The sequence below is a fragment of the Xyrauchen texanus genome, chromosome 32 (genome assembly GCF_025860055.1).
Source record: "Xyrauchen texanus isolate HMW12.3.18 chromosome 32, RBS_HiC_50CHRs, whole genome shotgun sequence".
NCBI classification, from domain to species: Eukaryota; Metazoa; Chordata; class Actinopteri; order Cypriniformes; family Catostomidae; genus Xyrauchen; species Xyrauchen texanus.
In genome coordinates, this window is record NC_068307.1 from 40,124,862 (window position 1) to 40,145,574 (window position 20,713).

The window sequence follows — 20,713 nt, forward strand, 5'->3', positions numbered from 1 at the left end:
GTTTGTATTTGGATAACAGAAGAGTTGGTAGAAACACTTTCAGTTACCTCAATTCCCTGTGATCTTTTCCTAGCACCACACACATTGACTGAATTTACAGGCACATCAGTTACTGATTGGAGAGCTACATCTGTTTCATAGAATGCTTGTAAGTCAGGGTAAATGTTATCCGGCTGACTAACTTCTACATCAGTTTTTTCTATGGCTTTGTTGCAGTTCAATTTCTTGGTCAAAGCGGAAACTCTAGCACGTAGCTCTTTGTTCTCTTTCTCTAGCTCAGAGTTACGCTGAGACTGTTGTGTAGCTAGTGCTAAACCGAATTCTCTGTGGCAGCAGATAATGCCTTTCACATTGTTCTTGCGAATACTTGCTCCTAGTACCTTTTTACACTCATCTACCGACCAAGTCTTGTCTGGATGAATCTCATATTTCTGAGTTAGTTCTTGTCTAATTTTCTCAGTGACTATTACCCAGATAGCAAGAAGTCGGCGGTCCGCTGGCGGTGCGCCGGCGGCAGTAGAAGCGGCAGAATGGCGATATCGCAAACACGTTCGACGGCGGTGCGCCGGCGGCAGCCGCTTTTTAAAAGCGGCAGCTGCCTTCCTACCGCCTTCCATACGCGGACGGCCCGCTGGCCAGCCGCCGCTCCGCCGCCGTTATATCGAAGGCGGGCCGTCGGAGGCAAACGCTTTTTTCGAGCGATCTGCCGCCGCTTATTGTGTGTAATATATATATATAGCATGCAGTTTATCAAGAATAATGATTGATCAAACCAGACACATTTCCATTTGGCGTTTTAATTCCACATTTCAAAGTACAGTAACTGTCATTGAAACAAGATGTCAGATCACTGAAATATAAATAACAGAAAAATACAAACATTATATATACACACAAAAGAACATGCAGGTTTCCAATTTCTTTTTTTTTTTTAAAAACACTATTGTAACACTTACAATAATTGTTAATAATATAAAGAGGTCAGCTCTGGGATGAAAAGAATTACCAGTAAACACAAGCAATGAGGATATTTGGTACCAAAGAAAGTGCAGGATACCAAATAAATTGATGTATAACATCATATTTACAAGTCATTTCTAACAATAGGTTAAGTGGTAATAATTTAGAGTAAAGCTCTGGAGTAGAATATACCATTATAACTGCAATGCTGACTTGTGGCACAAGGATTTACAAGCTATATGTAACAATAGAATAACAGTTAAACACTGTGATGGAATGAAAGTAGAATTTTTGGTACTAGTTAATGTGCAATATCAAGTATCAGAGGTATGAAATAGGATTTACAAACTATAATAGAATTGTTAAGCACTGACGGAATGAAATAAGCCAATACTAAAGTCAAGGTAAGTAGAATATTTGATACCAGATAATGTGCAAATATCAAGTATTAGATGTATAATGTAGGATTTACAAGCTATATTTAAAAATAGAATAGTTAAGCACTTTTAACAATGAAATAAGCAGCAAATTGTATATGAAATAATTGAGATCTTTGGTATCAAGGAATGTGCAGGTATAATATACATTTTGACATTCAACTTACACATGACAACAAGTGGGAATAAATATAATTAACAGCAGAAAATCTGGCTGTAGAGAACACAGCCAATCAGAATGTCTGGAGAGGTTGGGGACTTCTGGGCTAAGAATCACCGGTTTTCCCGACCTCCAGAATGAGGCAGTGCAAATTGGCATATCTTCAGTGATTCCTCGTATGCCTGTATAAAACGACAAACCATCCCATATTCATCCAAGGAGCTGCCCTCAAAGCAGGGTCACGAGAAAAAAAAAAAAGAGCAATTTCCACAGTGAACAGTGTGGATTGGGTGAGTGTAGTCTGACACTTTTAGCAGGCTTTTTTAGGGGTCTTGATGTTACTGACTGCAGGATAAAGAAAGGGTTCCAGTTGTCAGTGATGCTGGGGTGTCAGTAGTCAGCCTAGGTTTAAGGGGTCGGCTGTGGGTCCCTCAGCTGTGCGGCACCTTTTTCCACCTTCATGTTCAGATGCTCCTTTCAGGTAACGCGTAACGTTAACCTGGATCGCCTCATCAGTGGCATCCTGTGTTGCCGGGTTCTTCCGGATGGCTCCTGTAGAAAATAAAGATCTGTCATTCCATTTGAATGGCATAAGGTCATACACATCTACTTAAATATAAAAAAAATATCCAACTTACTTTGAACAATGGTCTTCAGGAACATGTCTCTAAAGCATGCTTTATCCCGTACACCAGTCCAGGTTGTATTGATGGAAAGGTGATTAGAGAAGATACTCTGAAGCATTCGCCACACGGTTGTCTTTAGGTCCCTCCCACATTTGATTGCCAAAAACCGAAGCTGAAAATACAAAAAAAACATGTTACAAATTACATTTCTCTGAAGCTTCTCATAAATTTTAAATGTGACAGGCTGTGGATTCAGACTGTAGAATATGCAGTGTACGATCTTAATTGTACTTTTTAGATTACCCTATACCGTTATAAACGAAATCGGCACACTTACAAATCGTTGCTGGAGCTCTTTATCCTGCCTCAAACTGTTGTCAAGCAATGCCAAATGTTCCTGGGTGTCTAGGGGGGAGTAACAGATCCCCTGTCAGGGATAACTCTCCAACAGACACATTGGCACTGAAACGTTGCAGCATAGCATTTTGTCGTCCATGCTACGCACAACATCGCCAAACTCCCAAGACGTCGCAGCACTAGGGTTTGATCTGCACCTACAGGGGTTCCCAGAATAAAAGAATAAAGTTGTCAGTCCTGGACCTTCAAATACTAAACTATGACATTTATATCTAGGTCTACTACATGTACAGGTGGCCCCAGTGGGAATTAAACCAACAACCACAGGTGTTGTTTGCAAGTTGTACCCGATTGCCCAGTGCGAGCAAATGTCTTCAACGTTGTCCCAACTTGCTTCACCTGCTCTTGAAGCGAGCCGCTGTCATCTGGGAAGTAACAATATATTGATTAGCAATACACTAAATATAATAGTAATATAATATAACCACAATTATCATACCAGTAACTTTCCCTGTAATTTCTATCCACAGTATGTTATGCATGGCATACAAGTTCATAATGAAGAACCCTTATGATAACATCAATTTCATTTTTTTTCTTTGAAGCAGAATATTTGTTTGTAAAAGGGAGGAAAAAGAAAATGAAATATTGGTATACAGATTTTGGTTGATATATCATACTGTACAGTGAAATGTGCTATTGTTATATCCCTACTCACCTGAAGGACCGGATAGATCAGGCAAATCTCCAGTCAGGCCTTTGTAGAGTGTGTGCTCCTGCATATCCACAGGTATTTTAATTCAAACATGCAACATATTGTAATAAATCTACAATATTCAGCCTTTACCTTACACCCTCGGTTGTTGCTCTACACTTATTATATTAAATACTTATTTATATAGCTTGCTCACTGTATAATCATGATAGCCTAATACTTATAACACAAGATTGCATCTTAAACGAATGACTGAGTTGAAAACTTGAATAAGAACGCATTTTACACAGAGGGGACCAGCTAGGGAAACTTACCTGCCTACAATAACTGTTTTCATTTGAGTTACATTAATCATGAATAACCTTAGCCGAGTCCCCAGGAACATCGGGCTATTAAAGTAACAAGCCTATAACTGCGGTCTTATTAACGGTACATGTGTTAATTGCGATTATGAACATTTAATGTGTTAAACTTTTTTAATTAATTGCATGCGTTAACTTTGACAGTTCTAACTTATAGACATTTAAATAGAGATGTATATCACGTTAAATCATTTTACATAAACATATTTATGTGTACTAATCAATTCCACTCTCACTATTTTCTGAAATGATGTAAGACTTTAAAATTAAGGCTTCCAAATTCTTATATCAAAATATAATTGGTTCCCAACTCTGTTGTCACAATTTTCATTCAGATGTCACAATTTTGAGACGGCACCCAATTAAAAAAAAACCCAACCATCTCCGGTCTCCCCTAATGCTGGATTCTAATATTGGGTATAGGACTGGGAGCTAGAGTAGTGAGTCATGACCTTTACAGTAATTGGGCTCTGTTTTATTGGGCATACAGTCTCTCTCCTGACTATGCCAATTTAGAACCTGTTACCCCAGCACTAGACCAGTAATATTGACTTTGTGTTCCCGGCCTGTATACTCTCTGCTAAATTAAGGCAGGAGAAGCGATCTATCTACAGGAGTCTGCAGTTGTATGTAAGTGTGTTTATTTAATAGTTTTTAACATTGTTATAGTGGTATTCATTGCTAGATCAGGTGCTGTTTGTTTACTGTCTTGAACGTGGGTCGCTTAGACGTGTGTTTGGTGTGTGTGCGCTATATTTGTGTTGACTTGTCCCATAGTATTCGCTGATTTTTATTGTTTAAACTTGTCACGTAGGATTCGTTGCTAGATTTGCTTAGACTTCGGGTTGGTTATCCTGTGTGTGTGTAAAAATGTCGTCGTTTTAGTGTCTGCAAACAGTGCTTCACTTGTTTTAGAGTATTATTTATTGCTAAAGTGCAGCATAATTTATTTGCGCTGTACAGAAGTTGCGTTTGTTCCCGCGCAACCCTGAGTTTCGGTTTCGGGTGACCACGTGACTAGCTTTGTTGTGATAAGTAGCATTAAGGCGTGGCTGCTTTTTTCCACTGAACGGCTCGTAAAAGTGGTTATTTATTGGACTTAATGCTGACGCGGAAGCGGCAGCGGAAGTGGTGGCCCTCGTGTGAAGCCCTCCTCGTGTGAAGACCTACTTGGGTAAAGACCTGCGAGTCTACCTGTGCGAGTCCACCGAGCAAGGACACTGACAATGCTCCACTCACCAAAGCACTTAAGTATTTTTCTGTTCTATCTCTTTTATTATTTTACTTATACATACATACTAACATGTCTAGTTCACTAATAACACATGCCTTCAAGCACATCCCTGTTATCTGTTGTAGACCATTCACAAGATACAGATGCAAGACAAAACGCAACCCACACAACCTACGGCCGCTTTGCACTTCAACACCTGCTCCACTCTCGTTCTCAGTGGGACACTGGAACTGCCAGTCTGCTGTGAACAAAGCTGCCTTCATTCTAGCTTTCGCCATGCAGTCCACCCTCAGCATCCTGGCACTGACAGAGACATGGAAACATCCTGAGGATACAGCAACACCTGCTGCTCTCTCCAACAACTTCTCCTTCTCCCACACCCCTCGACATACTGGTAGGGTGGGGGAACAGGTTTGCTCATTCATAATAACTGGACTTTTTCACCACAGGCTTCACTATATAACAATACATCTTTTGAATTCCATGCCATTACTACAATGCAACCCACAAAATTACATGTTGTTGTCATCTATCGCCCCCCAGGTCAGCTGACAAGCTTTCTTGAGGAATTGGATGTCCTGCTGTCCTCCTTGCCAGAGGATGGCAGGCCACTTGTGGTTCTTGGTGATTTCAACATACACCAAAACAAACCCCAGGCCATTGAACTGAATACTCTTCTGGCCTCATTTGACTTGGAAAGACTACACACCACAGCAACTCACAGGCCAGGCAACCAGCTGGACCTCATTTTTACACGTAACTGTACCACCTCTAATATTCTTGTTACACCTTTACATGTCTCTGATCACTACTTTGTTCAATTCAACATGATTCTCCCATCCATTGTAAAACCGACCCCACCTTTGGTTTCCTTTCGCCGTAACCTCCGTTCCCTCTCACCCTTTCGCCTTTCCACTGATGTCTCTGCCTCTCTTCCCACAATAAATTTATTTTCCATGCTTGATGTAAACACTGCCACAGACACACTTAGCTCTACTTTAACAACCTGTCTAGACAACATCTGTCCTCTCTCCTCTAGACCAGCACGGACTACACCACCCAGCCCCTGGCTGTCTGACGTCCTTCGTAAACATCGGACTGATCTCAGGGCAGCTGAGAGGAGATGGCGGAAATCTAAAGATCCAGCTGATCTAGGTAAATATCAGCTTCTGCTTGCAACTTTTTCAAATAATGTTAAAACTGCAAAAACTTCATATTACCAGACCAAGATCAACAGCACCACAGACACTCGTAGCTTGTTTTACTTATAAGGTTACAGCCATCAGCAATACATTCACAGCACCACACCCTGTCAAACACCTGGCTCAAGTATGCAACCCTTCTTTCCCTATGTTCTCTCCTTTAACTGACACTGAGGTCTCCCTTGACCCCATTCAATCACACCTTCTCCAGGCCATCTCTCCGTCCATCCTACCGGCACTTACACACATAATTAACACATCCCTTCTTGCAGGCACTTTCCCCACTACATTTAAGCAGGCTCGAGTAACCCCACTGCTGAAAAAACCTGCACTTAACCCCACACAGATAGAACACTACAGACCAGTCTCTCTCATCCCATTCATGGCAAAAACACTTGAAAGGGCAGTTTTCAATCAGATCTCCGCCTATCTCTCACAGAACAAGCTGCTGGATGACAATCAGTCAGGCTTCAAAAGTGGACACTCCACTGAGACTGCCCTGCTGTCTGTCATCGAGTCGCTGAGACAGGCGAAAGCTGAATCCAGATCATCCATTCTGATTCTGCTGGACCTTTCTGCTGCCTTTGATACAGTCAACCATCAGATCCTTCTCTCCACGCTCTCTAAACTGGGTATCACTGGAACTGTGCTTGACTGGTTCAACTCTTATCTCTCAGAAAGGTCCTTTGAGGTAGCATGGAGAGGGGAAGTATCCAAGCCACACCAGTTACTTACTGGGGTACCTCAGGGATCAGTGCTTGGGCCACTTCTCTTCTCCATATACACAACATCACTGGGATCCATCATCCAGTCACATGGTTTCTCTTACCACTGCTACGCTGATGACACGCAACTCTACTTGTCTTTCCAGCCCAACGACACCACAGTGACCGCTCGAATCGCTGCCTGTCTGGCAGACATCTCAGCCTGGATGAAGGAACACCACCTTCAACTCAACCCTGCCAAGACCGAACTCCTTGTCTTTCCAGCCAAACCGGCTGTTGAACACAACATCACCGTGCAGCTGGGTCCAACTACAGTTTCGCCTTCCAAAACGGTCAGAAATCTAGGGGTAACCATTGATGATGAGCTAAATTTCACAGACCACATTTCAAAAACTGCAAGATCATGTAGATTTACACTCTACAATATCAGGAAGGTAAGACCCTTCCTCTCTGTACATGCCACACAACTGCTCGTTCAGTCCCTTGTCATAACTAACTGGACTACTGTAATGCTCTCATTGCAGGCCTTCCTGCATGTGCTATTAGACCTCTCCAAATGATCCAGAATGCAGCAGCACGTCTGGTCATTAATGAACCTAAGAGAGCACATATTACACCACTCTTTGTCTCTCTCCACTGGCTGCCGGTTCATGCACGTATTAAATTCAAGGCCCTGATCCTGGCATTTAAAGCAGTCACTGGGTCTGCTCCAGCATACCTAAAAAAATGTATGCAGAGCTACGTTCCCACCAGAAGCCTGCGGTCGGCTAAGGAACGTCGCCTTGTCGTACCAAAACAAAGAGGCACCAAAACACTTTCCCGGACTTTCAGTTTCATCATACCACGGTGGTGGAATGACCTTCCCAACTCAATCTGGGAAGCTAACTCACTCTCTATCTTCAAAAAACGGCTAAAAACACATCTTTTCCAAAAGCACTTAACCGGTCACAAAAAAAAAAAAAAAAATAAATAAAAAAAAAAAAAAAATATTTACATTTCTTGTTGCACTTAAATCTGTTTTGTATACTATTATGATGATAGTGAAACTTTTTAATATGGCACTTTTTGTACCACTGTCTCCCTAAGATGATTCGCTGATGTTCCTCCTCTTTTGTAAGTCGCTTTGGATAAAAGCGTCTGCCAAATGAATAAATGTAAATGTAAGGCAATGACCCAAAGCTTGGGATCCATGTTTACTTCATGGGGATGCACATGATGTTATTGCTGGATATTACATCACTTTTACAACTCCAAAACGTTGATTAATGATTTGACATTTCAAGATGACTCTTATTGATGACAAATATTTTAACCAGAATTATCTGTGGTTCAACATGCTTTGTCTCTAGGCTGTAAACAGTAGGGACAAGAAAAGTTAGAGGCAGACAGAGATTCAAAAATGTAATGGAAAATAAACAAATACTAAATGAACAAAATCCACCAATAAATACTCTGTCGTTATGCTTAATAGGGATCCTGACTGAGGCTTGGTGTTCATTGATCGTATACCAGAATTTTATTGGAGGGATTTTATCAATTTAAAAATTCCACAATGGGGAAATGTTTTATTTCTCTATTGTCAGGAGTTATTTATAGCCAAAGTGGGGGGCCCGTACACATAGAACAGAATCACTCAGTGCCCAACACACAAGTGAAATAAAACGAAAACAGCCAATAAGTAATTAAAATAATCTGTAAATTAATGGGTTGCAGATAATAACGTCTAGGTTACGTATGTAACCTCCGTTCCCTGATGGAGGGAACGAGACGTTGTGTCAGAGAAGTGACACTAGGGGTCTCTCTTGAGCGCCGATATTCACCTCTGAACTATGAAAAAAGGCCAATGAGAGTTGGCAACCAGTATTTGCATGTCCCGCCCCCGGACATACGGGTATTTAAAAGGCGCAAATACGGGAGTTCATTCAGGATTTTTCTGAGGAGCCGGAAATGGTCCGGCCACAACAGTGGCTCGGCTCAGCGACGTGGCAGGGGAGACACAACATCTCATTCCCTCCATCAGGGGACGTTAACCTAGATGTTCCCCTTCTGTCACTCTCTCCACGTTGTGTCAGAGAAGCGACACTAGGGGTCCACTTAAAAAGTGCCATGAGCCGTGTACGTGAACAGCTGATACAGGAGCGAGCAGGTATTCTTACGTGCAGAACGACCAACTGTATCAGGCTGCACGTACCCTTCCCCAATACCCCATTTAAGCCATCAGACTCCTTATCGTTACCCTGGAGGGGGGAACAAGGCTGGGCCTGGCTGGGCCTCTTTTCTCTCTATGTTTCTCGCATAGAGCAACTACGGCCGGGGCCCTTACATGCATTGAGGGAAGGGGGTCTTAGCCCTCATTCAGGGCGGAGAAGACCCTGCGGAGGCCACACCTATCCGGGAGGGGAGGCAAATTTTAGTGGCAAATACATCAGATGGCCTAACTTAGGACCTATGTGGAAAAGTTGGTGCGGTGGTAGATCCAGCCTCGTAGAGGGGGGAAGCATACAGCACGGTGACCGAGGCAGCTGTAACTGCCTAAGGGAGACACGGGAGTCAGCTCGTGAGGGGACAGTACCGTGGCATTACACACAGGGGGAATCCGAACAGGAGGCCTTACCTGTGGAGCACCTATACCAGTACAGGGTAGCTTGCGATACCCGCAGTGGTTTGGGTCGGCGAGTTCCTCCGCTGAACTGCGGACCCGCGAGGGCTAGGGAGGAGTCAACCAGCTGCCCAAAAACTGTTTTCCCTTGGTTAGGGGGAAAGGGCGCTAGGCGCAAGCGGTTCACCCTTTCAGATTGTCAGCATGCTACCGAGTTCTACGGGCTCGGACCTGAGAAAACACGGGACGATACTGACTCAACTCGGAGATTATAGAATCTCGCAAGTGTTAGGTGTTGCCCAGCCCGCTGCTCTACAGATGTCTGCTAAGGCGGTGCCCCTAGCCAGTGCCCACGAGGACGCAACACTCCTAGTGGAGTGAGCTCAGACCCACAAAGGGGGGGGCACGGCCTGGGTGTGATAAGCCAAGGAAATGGCGTCGACAACCCAGTGGGCGAGTCTCTGCTTGGAGACAGCGTTCCCTTTCTGCTGTCCCCCAAAGCAGACGAAGAGCTGCTCAGAGCGTCTAGTGGTCCAGATAGATACATAAAGCACGTACTGGACACCGCAGTGAAAGGGCTGGGTCTGCCTCTCGGGGCAGCTCTTGCAGGTTCACTACCTGATCCCTGAAGGGTGTGGTAGGAACCTTGGGCACATAGCCCAGTCGCAGCCTTAAGATCACGAAAGTGTCTGCCGGACCGAACTCCAGGCAAGAGTCGCTAACAGAGAACGTTTGCAGGTCTCCGACCCTCTTGATGGAGGCGAGCGCGATCAGCAGGGCAGACTTGAAAGAGAGGGCCCTGAGTCCAACTGAGTCTTACTGCTCAAAGGGGGGTCTCTGGAGTCCCGTGAGGACAACCGAGAGATCCCAGGAGGGGTGCAGGTTAGGCCGGGAGGGAGTCAACCTCCAGGCACCTTTTAGGAACCTGACAATTAAGTCGTGCTTACCAAGAAACTTGCAGTCTACCGTGTCATGATGGGCCGCAATAGCGGCGGCATACACCTTGAGGGTGGAGGGGGACAGCCTCCTCTCTAGCCTCTCCTGTAGAAACACGAGCACTGACCTAACCGTGCACTTCTGTGGGTCTTCGGCTCGGGAAGAACACCAGTCTGCAAACAGACGCCACTTTAGGGCGTAAAGATGCCTGGTCGAAGGGGCTCTGGCTTGGTTGATAGTGTCTATGACGGCCGGTGGTAGGCCGGCTAGCTCTTCTGCGTCCCGTCCAGGGGCCAGACGTGGAGGTTCCAGAGGTCTGGGTGCAGATGCCAGAGCGTGCCCCGTCCCTGAGAAAGAAGATCCTTCCTCAGGGGAATTCGCCAGGGAGGGGCTGTCGTGAGGAGCGTGAGATCTGAGAACCACGTCCGGGTGGGCTAGTAGGGGGCCACCAGAGTGACTTGCTCCTCGTCCTCCGTGACCTTGCATAGCACCTGTGCAAGAAGGCTCACTGGGGGAAAAGCGTACTTGCGCAGCCCGCAGGCCAGCTGTGCGCCAGAGCATCTGTCCCGAGGGGAGCCTCTGTGAGGGCATACCAGAGCGGGCAGTGGGAGGTTTCCTGGGAGGCAAACAGGTCTACCTGGGCCTTGCCGAACCTGTCCCAAATTAGCAGGACCGACTGGGGATGGAGCCTCCACTCTCTGCCGGGCAAGCTTTGTTGCGGACCTTCGTTGCTCTTAGGGCGAGGTTGGTCGCTGAGCGCAGTTCCTGCAGCGTGTCGGGATCAGGGCCACTCCCGTGCATGTTTTGCAGTGCCTTGGCAGTGCCTTGGTGTTTTTGCTCTTTTAGAGGAAATTACTCTTTTAAATAAAATCACTCTTTTATGAAGAAAAAAGAACTTGTAAGAGATATTTATTATCTGCACTGTCGAAGCGCTCAGGGGCAGGAAGTGCACAGCCGTACAAAAAGGAGAAAGCCGCTGTTGTGCGCCGTAGAATCCAACAGCATGCAGCAGACGGATAGCAAGAACTCGGTGTGTGCACGCAGCAGTTGCAGACATGACCATCGGCTCCGAAGAAATTTTCTGAATGAACTCCTGTATTTGCGCCGCTTAAATACCCATCTGCCAGATGCATAAATGTAAAATGTAAACGTATGTCCGGGGGCGGGACATGTAAATACTGGTTGCCAACTCTCATTGGCCTTATTTCATAGTTCAGAGGTGAATATCGGCGCTCAAGAGAGACCCCTAGTGTCGCTTCTCTGACACAACGTGGACAGAGCGACAGAAGGGGAACAAGAATAAGAGGCAGCTGTAAGTTTTCTGTAAATGTACACTGTTTCAGGTTATTATCAGGTATTTCAGCTTAGATAAGAAATTGATAATTTGAAATAAGGAAAAGTTCCATTTTAATCAGCTCTCCAAACTCAGCTTAAATTCACTTCAACTCCTTTGTTTATTGAGTGTTACATATTCCCTGTTGAAATTCTTGTTTAGTTTCCTGTTTCCTGTGTTAGTTTTGTAGTCCTTGTAGTTTTATTCTTTGATTGATTCTCCCTGATTGTGTCCCCAGGTGTTCCTTGTTTTTCCCTTGTGTATTTAAGCCCTTGTTTTCCCCATTTCCTTTGTCAGTTTTTGCATGTTTTGTCATGTTCTGTGCCTGGTTTCCTGCATTTTGTTATATTCTGTGTTACTTTGTTCATCTTTTGTTTACATTAAAGCTGCACTTAGATCCTCATTCTTTGCCCGCATTGTCATAGACAGTAATTTGTGTTATGAGATTATGGAGAGGGAGAAATTTTGAATAAAATGCATGAGATAGAGAAGTTTAAAGTTTGAGGTAAAGGGTTAAATTGCTTAAAGTTTGTTCACAAACAATCTGTATTTAACTGTTACAAGCTACTGGATGCTAATCGCTAGCTTTTGTTGCTAGGGTTATTATAGACTTTCAATGAAAGATTGCCAACTTGTTAGTGTAGCGGTGCTGTGTTATGCTATAAGCTTTAACAGTGTTTTTCTAATAGCTTAGCTGTACTGTGTTTACAATATGGCATCGGCATACGCGGTAAGTTGCCTCTGAAGAGTCTCTTTAGGACATCCCGTGAACTTTCGTTGTCATAGCAACCAACACCAGTTATTTTTCTTGGTTCAACTCTAATGAAAACAGTTCCCAGATAGCATACATATCCGGGCCTCATCTGGGCCAACTATGGCACATATGGCTCAGTTCTGGCAGCGGCAAAGGTCATATGGGCCATATCTGGCCCACACACATCAAGCCGGTTATAGAGTGAGTTGTGGCTTGCTGTGTGTGGGCCAGATCTGGCCCGTGTGTGGCAAGCTGGTTGTAGTGTGAGTTGTGGCTTGCAGTGTGTGGGCCAGATCTGGCCCGTGTGCAACAAACCGGTTTTAGTGTGAGTTGTGGCTTGCTGTGTGTGGGTCAGATCTGGCCCGTGTGCGGCAAGCCAGTTAGTGTGAGTGTATTAGTGTGACTGACTTCTAGCAGCCACAATCAGGTTGAGTCATCGCCGTCATTCCATGCGGTATGTGGGCCAGAAGAATGTGGAAGATGTGGGCCACAACTGGGCCAGATTTAAATTGCTATCTGGGATTTAATCGGTGCATAACGTTGGCGCGTTCCACAATGCACAAATAAACAGTAATCAGTTTGCAGCGTGTTAATGTCACTAGTTATTTTAAAGAGCAAATTTCCAGCAATGCAAGTTACAGACAACCCATGTGATCATTTTACGGAGTGGCGCTTGTACTTTCAACTCGTTCAGGGCGAGATTAATATATATTTATGCGGCAAGTTAACTGCGGATGTTTAAACAATGAAATTTGATCAGAGAGGATTTGGTGACAGATTCTGGATAAACAACAAGGTCTTTCAATGAAGTTAAACTAGATTTACTACAAATCTTTAGCGATAAAACATTTACACTCCCATTCAAAATTACACTCGGAAAATGATGCACATTACACAAGTTATTTTTAAATTCGCTCAGCAAGCAGACAAAAAAATATGAACATTTACTTTCAATGATTAATCACAGACAGTTCAAAATAGTTGAATGCACTGGACCATCGCAATGTCATCAAATTAGCTATTAATTACGGCCATTCAGAAAGAGATAGATGAACATCGCTCATATCTTTTCCTTACCTCACTGCAAAGAGATTTCTTCATAAAATTTCAAATGTCAAACTCCTTTCGTGGAGTCTTAGTTTAACTGGAACTTTATTCCATAGAGTGTCTGAGTTTCATCAGATAGTTCAGTTCTATTTTTGTGCTCTTTTCATGAGCGCTGAAGGCGGCTTTCAGCCTAACTTATAACGGAGGTAAATACAAGTGTGTTCTTTGTCGTTGTCATGACAACAAACTTGCGCATAATATATATGTCACAGACACGGAACTTTGTAGTTTCTTTGTTCTGGTTCGAAGAAAAGAGAATAACGGTGTATAAAATGACTAATAACCACTGATCTATATATATATATATATATATATATATATATATATATATATATATATAACTGGATTGCTCATAGAATTCTAAACTGCCAGCAGTAGGTGAAGCTACCGGAAGTGCTCTGGCGGCCATCTTACTATTCTACCGACAGAGGGCATTGCGGCATGTGCAGCGTTTAACCGCGAAACAACACTCGGATGCGGCTAAAGTGCCCACAGGTTGTAATTTATGACTATGTACATATTAAGCACACATTAGTCGTTATCCCCATGTAGAGTGGGCATAACGATCATAATCTTTAATAATCAACAGTAAAAATACAACACCAAAGTGTATTAATACCCCTTTTTAAAGCAAAGTTATCCATCTGCAGATTGTTACAGGATGCAATGTTTCTCTGCCTTCATAGTTTAAATCTGTTGATGCTCATTGTTCATAATGTTGACAAATTATACAGCTGCATAATTTGCCAACATTATTAAAGGTGGGGTATGTGATTTGCAAAACGGCCGGCAGATTTTGAAAATACACAACTCTAAGGTCCTACCTTCTCTCCTCCAACGCTGGCCCTGACTCCACCCATTCGAAAAACATGGACGCGCAATCATGCACGAGCGAAAACTCAGATGCGCAGTGTTCTAGCAGTGTTCTAGACTCACTAGTCAAACAGTGCATTCACCTGTCAGACAATTTTTCAGAGCAAATTGTTGACACAGCAGGAGGAGGGGGTCGCATACCACTCTTGAAAGGCGTAGAGCTGATTTTCTCATAACTGTAAAAAAAAAAGAACATCGCCAGCCCTGGCGTCTGTACAGCGGTCTTCTATTCAAAACAGGATTCATAGAAATGTGGAACAACCCCACTAGCACTATAAAAGCTCTATTCTCCATACATAAATACAATCGCTTCCTGTTACTGGGTCATGAGCTTTGAGTATGCGCACGAACGGGACACGCCGCCAGGGTGGTGGGGGAGGGGGCATGGTACGACCGTTTGATTGACACATTTTCTGTCCAATGATTCTAGATGGTCTTGAAAATGATTGGCTGGAGTTTTTCGAGTCCTGCCCGTTCCACAGATGATTAAATTGCTTAATTTTCATTTCAGTGCTTCTAATTTACAGCCAGTAAGTGGGTTAGGAATAGGATTTCAAGTTATTTTGAAAAAATGGTCAAAAAAGAAAATCACATACCCCACCTTTAACCATTTTTGACTAGATTATATAGTAAATGTTAACTAATTTTTTGGCATGCACATCAACAAATTTTGAAGTTGTTAATAAAAACGACTAGCTTTGTGTTGATATTGTAACTAGACAGTACCTCTTCAGAATAAATCCAGAAGAATCAAATATAAAAACTTAGTAGTTGTAGCGGTGTGTTATCTGCGTTGTGTCTACTAAGAATCACTCTTGAATGCTGAAACTCGTCTCGTCAATCCTCTTTTATTTCATCTGGAGTAACAAACAGATTATGAGGACTCGTGCAGCACTTAGAGCAGGGTGCGGCAGCAATGCACACACGCGCTGCAAAAGATAAAGAATAAAAGTAACGTAAAAACACTTAAAGAAAATAATTAATGAAACATGCATGTGTCCATTTCAGAGAGACTTAAAGTCACAATTGCTCAAGTATAACGTATGAAACAATCAGTTAAAACAAATTACGGCCTTATTAAATAAGCACATAAACTTGCGTGACCTACCACTGTGAATAATTATGCAGACTGGGAAGAAGCAAAGTGCGTCACTCCCCCAAATCAGCATGGCGGACGGAAAGAATGAGGGAAACCCAAAAATGGTCATGACAAGTGGAATGACAAAATAAATGTTCTCAATGCACACCTGCTACATTCCACCCTGCTGACTTCCACTTGCACATGACAAAACAAAAGAACACAAACATAACTCATCAAAATGCTACAAAGTCACCCAAAACAAAACAGGTACATACAACCACATAATATGAGAAACAGTAAGAGAAACAATATCCGTTCCATAGTACCAAGAGATAATACTGTAAATCAAGTGACACACTAAACTCCAGTCGTAAGACTATTCTCATCCGAATTAGTAATGTAAGAGGGTTGCAAAGCCTCCAAACACTCAAAGGAATAACATGCCTGTTACATATTACATACATCTAGTAGTCAGTTTTGCACAGCATTTCATACAATCTTATCTACTTTTTAGATTACTCGTAAATCCCCTACCTTCAAGATACTACAACTCACAGATATGCACATTTTAATCATACTATTTAATCATTCTCAGATATGATACCTCTATGAACAGGAGAAACAAAAAAAACAAAAAACTACAACCCAGATATAACCTTCTGGTGCATATTCTGGATAAGTCTAATGACTGGTTTAACCACCCTTCCACATCTGGTTTTGACAGTTAATGACCCGCCCTGAGTTGAAGGCGCTCCTGAACACTGCAGTACATGGTCAGTGGCTACAGTATCAGTATATACATCTGCATCAGCCTGATTAATACTCCTATCAACATCAGGTTCGCATGTCAAAGATCTGCCTTCCGTCTGACCATTGAAGCTTGTAGTATGAGGAGCAGAAAGGGTGGTAAACCTTTCATCTGGAATCAACTGGAGAGAATCAGACTCCGAAAGATCAACTTCAGAAACTGGGAGTTCTGACACCCACGCCACAGTTCTCTCATCTGGTTCATTGACAGGCAGTCTCAATTCTGCATTTTCACTCACAGACAAACTTGACCCACTCAAGGCAACATTCTCGGAAGAATTATCTTCTGAAATCTCATTCTGAAGAGGTAAGAAGTTCACCGGCATGATGAGATTTCTATGAACAACTTTCTCAGTTCCAGTCACACAATTTTGTATATGGAATGTATGGACCTCATTATTCATTCCTTTCACTATGTAAATGTGACTCTCCCATCTATCAGCGTTCTTCCTCCTGCCACGCTCGCCCTTATTGGCCAGCAGCACTCTATCACCGATGTTCACCGGAGCACCTTTCTGCTTCTTGTTGTAGAGATTTGCTTGCCTCTGTTGTTGTTTTGAAGCTGAACCGTGGGCCACTTTCATCGCTTGTGCAAGATCATCTCGGAAAGACTGCACATACTGGTTATAGTCGACCACCTGGTCATCAAGCAGCACAGAGTCAAACATCATGCCGACGGGCAACCTGGGAGTTCTACCAAACATTAACTGGAATGGAGGGAAACTGGTAGTCTCATGTATTGTTGCATTATAGCAAAAAGTGAGAGACTTCAACATTTGGGGCCATCTGTGCTTTGATTTAGGTGGTAAGGCACGAATCATGTTACCCAATGTTCGGTTGAATCTCTCAACAGTCCCGTTTCCCATTGGGAGGTAGGGAGTCGTATGAGATTTCTGAACACCAGCAAGCTGAAGCATTTGAGAAATCAGGCTGCTTTCGAAATTGGCTCCCTGATCTGAACGTATCCACTCAGGAAAGCCGTAAACACAGAAAAAGCTTTGCAACTACCTTCGCGGATTGATTAGGACAAAGGTAAGCCTGTGCCAGCTTAGTAAAATGGTCTGTCAAAACTAATACATCCAGAGACTTATTGGACGAGTCTTCAGTTGACCTAAACTCCACACAAACCAGCTCAAGAGGTCTCAATGTTTTGACACTTTGAAGCAGAGCTCTGGCCTCAGGCTCTGGCGACTTGCTGACAACACATCTTCTGCAGCATCTCACATACTCTTTTACATCCCTTTCCAACCCTTGCCAACCCTTGCCAATAGAACCGACGTCTGGTTAAGTAGAGAGTTCTGTGTTGTCCCTTGTGTCCAGCTTCATCATGTACTCCCTTGAGGACTACATCACGGAGAGCAGCAGGTACAATAAACTGAAAAGTCTTTCTCCTTGTGATGACATCTTTGGAGACTCGATATAATAAACCTGTTCTTATTGACAGTTTGTTCCAGTTTCTCAAAAAACGAAGAACACTAGGTGATTCCTTGTTCCTCTCTCTCCTAGACGGCCTACGTTTGCGCTCCACAAAGAAAAGCACTCTGTTCAGGTCAGGATCAGCATGTTGTAAATCTGTCAGCTCCTGTTTTGACATTGCCGGATCGTCAGACAACCGAGATGGAATGATTGCCTCAAGTAACTTTGGAAGCAGGTAAGCATATGGCTGAACATGATTTTCCTGTCGTCTACTGCAGTGCAGAAAGGCAGAAATTTCCTCCTGAGAAATACCAGACTGCCTTGATAAAGCAGCATTATTCAATTCAATATCTGAACAGGGCTTGTCTTGTGCTTGCTTCTCAAAAGGATGACACGACCAGCGGAACACATCTTGGACATTCTCTGTATTCACAGCCCGAGATTCCTCCAAGAGAGCACCATAGGTCACTCTGGTAAGTAGGTGGAACACACTGGGTCGCACAAACAGTTCACGGCTGAGGGCCTCGGCAACTACATTCTTAGCCCCAGGAATGTATTTGATGTTGAAATTATACAGTGCGAGCTTTGCGAACCATCTTTGCTCGCAAGCATCCAACTTGGGTTTTGTAAGAATGTAGGTCAGTGGGTTGTTGTCTGTCCATACGGAGAACTGCTGACCCTTGAGCCAGTGACTAAATTTGTCACAGATTGCCCATTTGAGAGCAAAAAAACTCTACCCTATGAGCTGGAAATTTTGATTGGGCATAATTAAGTGACTTGCTAGCAAAGGCTATGGGGCGAGCAACCTCTCCATCGGCCACCACCTGAGAAAGGACTGCACCAAGCCCATTACTGGACGCATCGACAGACAGCAAGAAAGGTTTACTAAAATCTGGGTGTGCCAAAGTGACTCTTTCGAGTAAAGCCTGTTTCAGCGAACTAAAGGCATCTCGACATTCCTGAGTCCAGTCAGAAGAGGTAAGTTTTCTGCCTGCCGTCACACGTTTCTGTCCTTTGGTGTGCCTCGGTTTCCTCACGCCTGATGTTAATGTAAAGAGGGGTCTACCAATGCGAGAACAGCCTTCGATATATTGCTGGTAGAAAACTACCATCCCCAGGAATGACCTCACTTTTGTTTGTGATGGAATGTCAGTGCCATCTTCCATAAGATCCTGTTCTGTGATGTCAACAATAGCTTTGACCTTTTCAGGATCCGTAGTCACGCCTTCACTACTCACAAAGTGGCCAAGAAACTTAACTGAAGGCTTCATGAAATGACACTTCTTCTGAGACAGCTTTAGATTGTGAGTTCGAAGTCTGTGGAATACTATCTCTAGTCGTTCCAAAGCAAGCTGTTCATCAGGAGCAAAAACGAGGATATCATCGAGATAGCACAACATGCTCATGAAGTTCTGATCGCCAACTATGTTCATCCTCATGAATGTCGCAGGACTATTGCATAAGCCCTGCGGAAGCCTATTATATTCATAAAGACCAAAAGTAGTAGTAAATGCAGTGAATTTTCTGTCACTCTCGTGCACTTCTACATTATAATAACCTGATGTTAAGTCCATTGTGGAAAAGAATGCGTTACCACCTAGAGCCGCAAGTGCATCCGCTTGATGCGGAAGAGGATGTGCATCTTTGACGGTCCGCGCATTCAGCCAGCGAAAGTCTGTGCACAGTCTCAGATCACCATTCCTTTTCCAGACTAACACCAAAGGAGATGCATAATCACTCATTGACTTTCTGATTATGTCACGCTCCTCCATGTCGTCCAAGGCCTCTCGCAGCTTCTCATAGTGCGACGGTGACAATCTTCTGTAAGGAAGCCTGAACGGTTTAGTATCACTTAGACAGATTCTGTGAACAAAGCCTTTGCCCCTACCACAATCCAGTCCATGACGCGAAAATATCGACTCATACTTGATCAACAGTTCAGCCAACCTCGCTCTCCAGTAAGGTGACAAAGAATTAGAGCTTATATCAACATCATTCAGTCCCAGGCTAGACAGGGTTGAGCCAGCCAGACCATGTGGCGTGTAGTGTTGACTCTCGGTCTCACACTGCTTAGTACTGCATTTTGTCTGGCTTTCAGTCTCCAATTCATTACACTGCAAATCTTTCGTCTGTTGATAAGACATGCCAAGACAGTCAACATCAAAGTCTTCAAGAGCATGCAGGTGTACACATCAGCCAGCTTACAGTTGCGTTTTAGACAGACAGGTTTGTTCGATGGGTTGCTAACTTTAACTGGTGTACTACCATCCCCCCATAATGACACCACTATCCTGCCCACCAACACATTTCTTGGTGCAGTGCGCGCTGTGCTGGGCTCCACAATAATTGTACTACCTGCAGAGAGGATTTTATCACTAACTAACTTCCCCCACACTATATGTTCTTTCATGGGCTCCAGAGTGACAGCATGTTTCAGCTTTACAGTTCCTACTTTATTAGGTGACTCCGTCCCTTTCCATGTCTCAACATTGCACAAAAGTTGAATCAAAGCTCCAGTATCAGAATATATGCCCTGTGAGTCAGATACTCTACTCCAGAAATCATTTGATATTTTCATGTCATGAATGAGATGTTTTATGACATTACTTCCTAAAATTAGGTCAGCACTTTGCCCATCAACAATTAAAGCAGGTACAGAGGAGCAGTCGACAACTTTCATCTGTACGTCACACACTCCCTGTGGGCTCGTTTTCTGACCACCACAGCCAATCAGTGTGAGCAGTGTTGGAGATATGTCTTCTGAGGTAAGTACTTTTGCTTCAATGAGTTTGGACAGAGCTTGTGTACTTATAGTACAGGCCATAGACCCACTGTCAAGCATGGCTCGAAGCAAAACAACTTCCTGTACCAAAACATCAGTAAAGAACAGATCATCATTTGCGTTAAGTCTCTGCACATTTTGAAAAATCACTTTTGTCTCGTCATCAACAGTACTGCAAAACTCAGAATAGACAGATGCCAAATCGATATCCTCATTACCAGGGGACATTATGCATGGCCCATCACTA

The 20,713-nt window shown here is 43.6% G+C and overlaps 1 protein-coding gene and 1 long non-coding RNA gene across 3 annotated transcripts; one reads left to right on the top strand and one right to left on the bottom strand.

Moving 5' to 3' along the window:
* Nucleotides 1-1,809: 1,809 nt before the first annotated feature.
* On the bottom strand, nucleotides 1,810-3,157 carry LOC127626346 (uncharacterized). The gene is made up of 3 exons (XR_007968440.1): nucleotides 2,521-3,157; nucleotides 2,196-2,355; nucleotides 1,810-2,109 (listed from the first exon to the last, which is right to left on the bottom strand). It is a non-coding gene; the product is annotated as an uncharacterized LOC127626346 (long non-coding RNA).
* A 931-nt stretch (nucleotides 3,158-4,088) lies between these two features.
* On the top strand, nucleotides 4,089-8,549 carry LOC127626340 (uncharacterized). 2 transcript variants are annotated; one of them, XM_052102071.1, is made up of 4 exons: nucleotides 4,089-5,245; nucleotides 5,395-5,607; nucleotides 5,891-6,006; nucleotides 6,925-8,549. In XM_052102071.1, the coding sequence occupies exons 1-3, from the start codon at nucleotides 4,921-4,923 to the stop codon at nucleotides 6,004-6,006; spliced, it is 654 nt and encodes a 217-aa protein (XP_051958031.1). In that variant the 5' UTR covers nucleotides 4,089-4,920; the 3' UTR covers nucleotides 6,925-8,549. The 2 variants fall into 2 exon arrangements, with proteins under 2 accessions (XP_051958031.1, XP_051958032.1); XM_052102072.1 differs by lacking the exon at nucleotides 6,925-8,549 and adding an exon at nucleotides 6,493-6,700.
* Nucleotides 8,550-20,713: the final 12,164 nt, after the last annotated feature.

Bases quoted from the DNA above. Each gene is read 5' to 3' on its own strand.
- LOC127626340 (XM_052102071.1), top strand. From the start codon at position 4,921: ATGTCTAGTTCACTAATAACACATGCCTTCAAGCACATCCCTGTTATC. The intron at 5,246-5,394 runs GTAGGGTGGGGG...ATCGCCCCCCAG, and splicing joins CCACACCCCTCGACATACTG to GTCAGCTGACAAGCTTTCTT. The intron at 5,608-5,890 runs GTAACTGTACCA...TCTCTCCTCTAG, and splicing joins GCTGGACCTCATTTTTACAC to ACCAGCACGGACTACACCAC.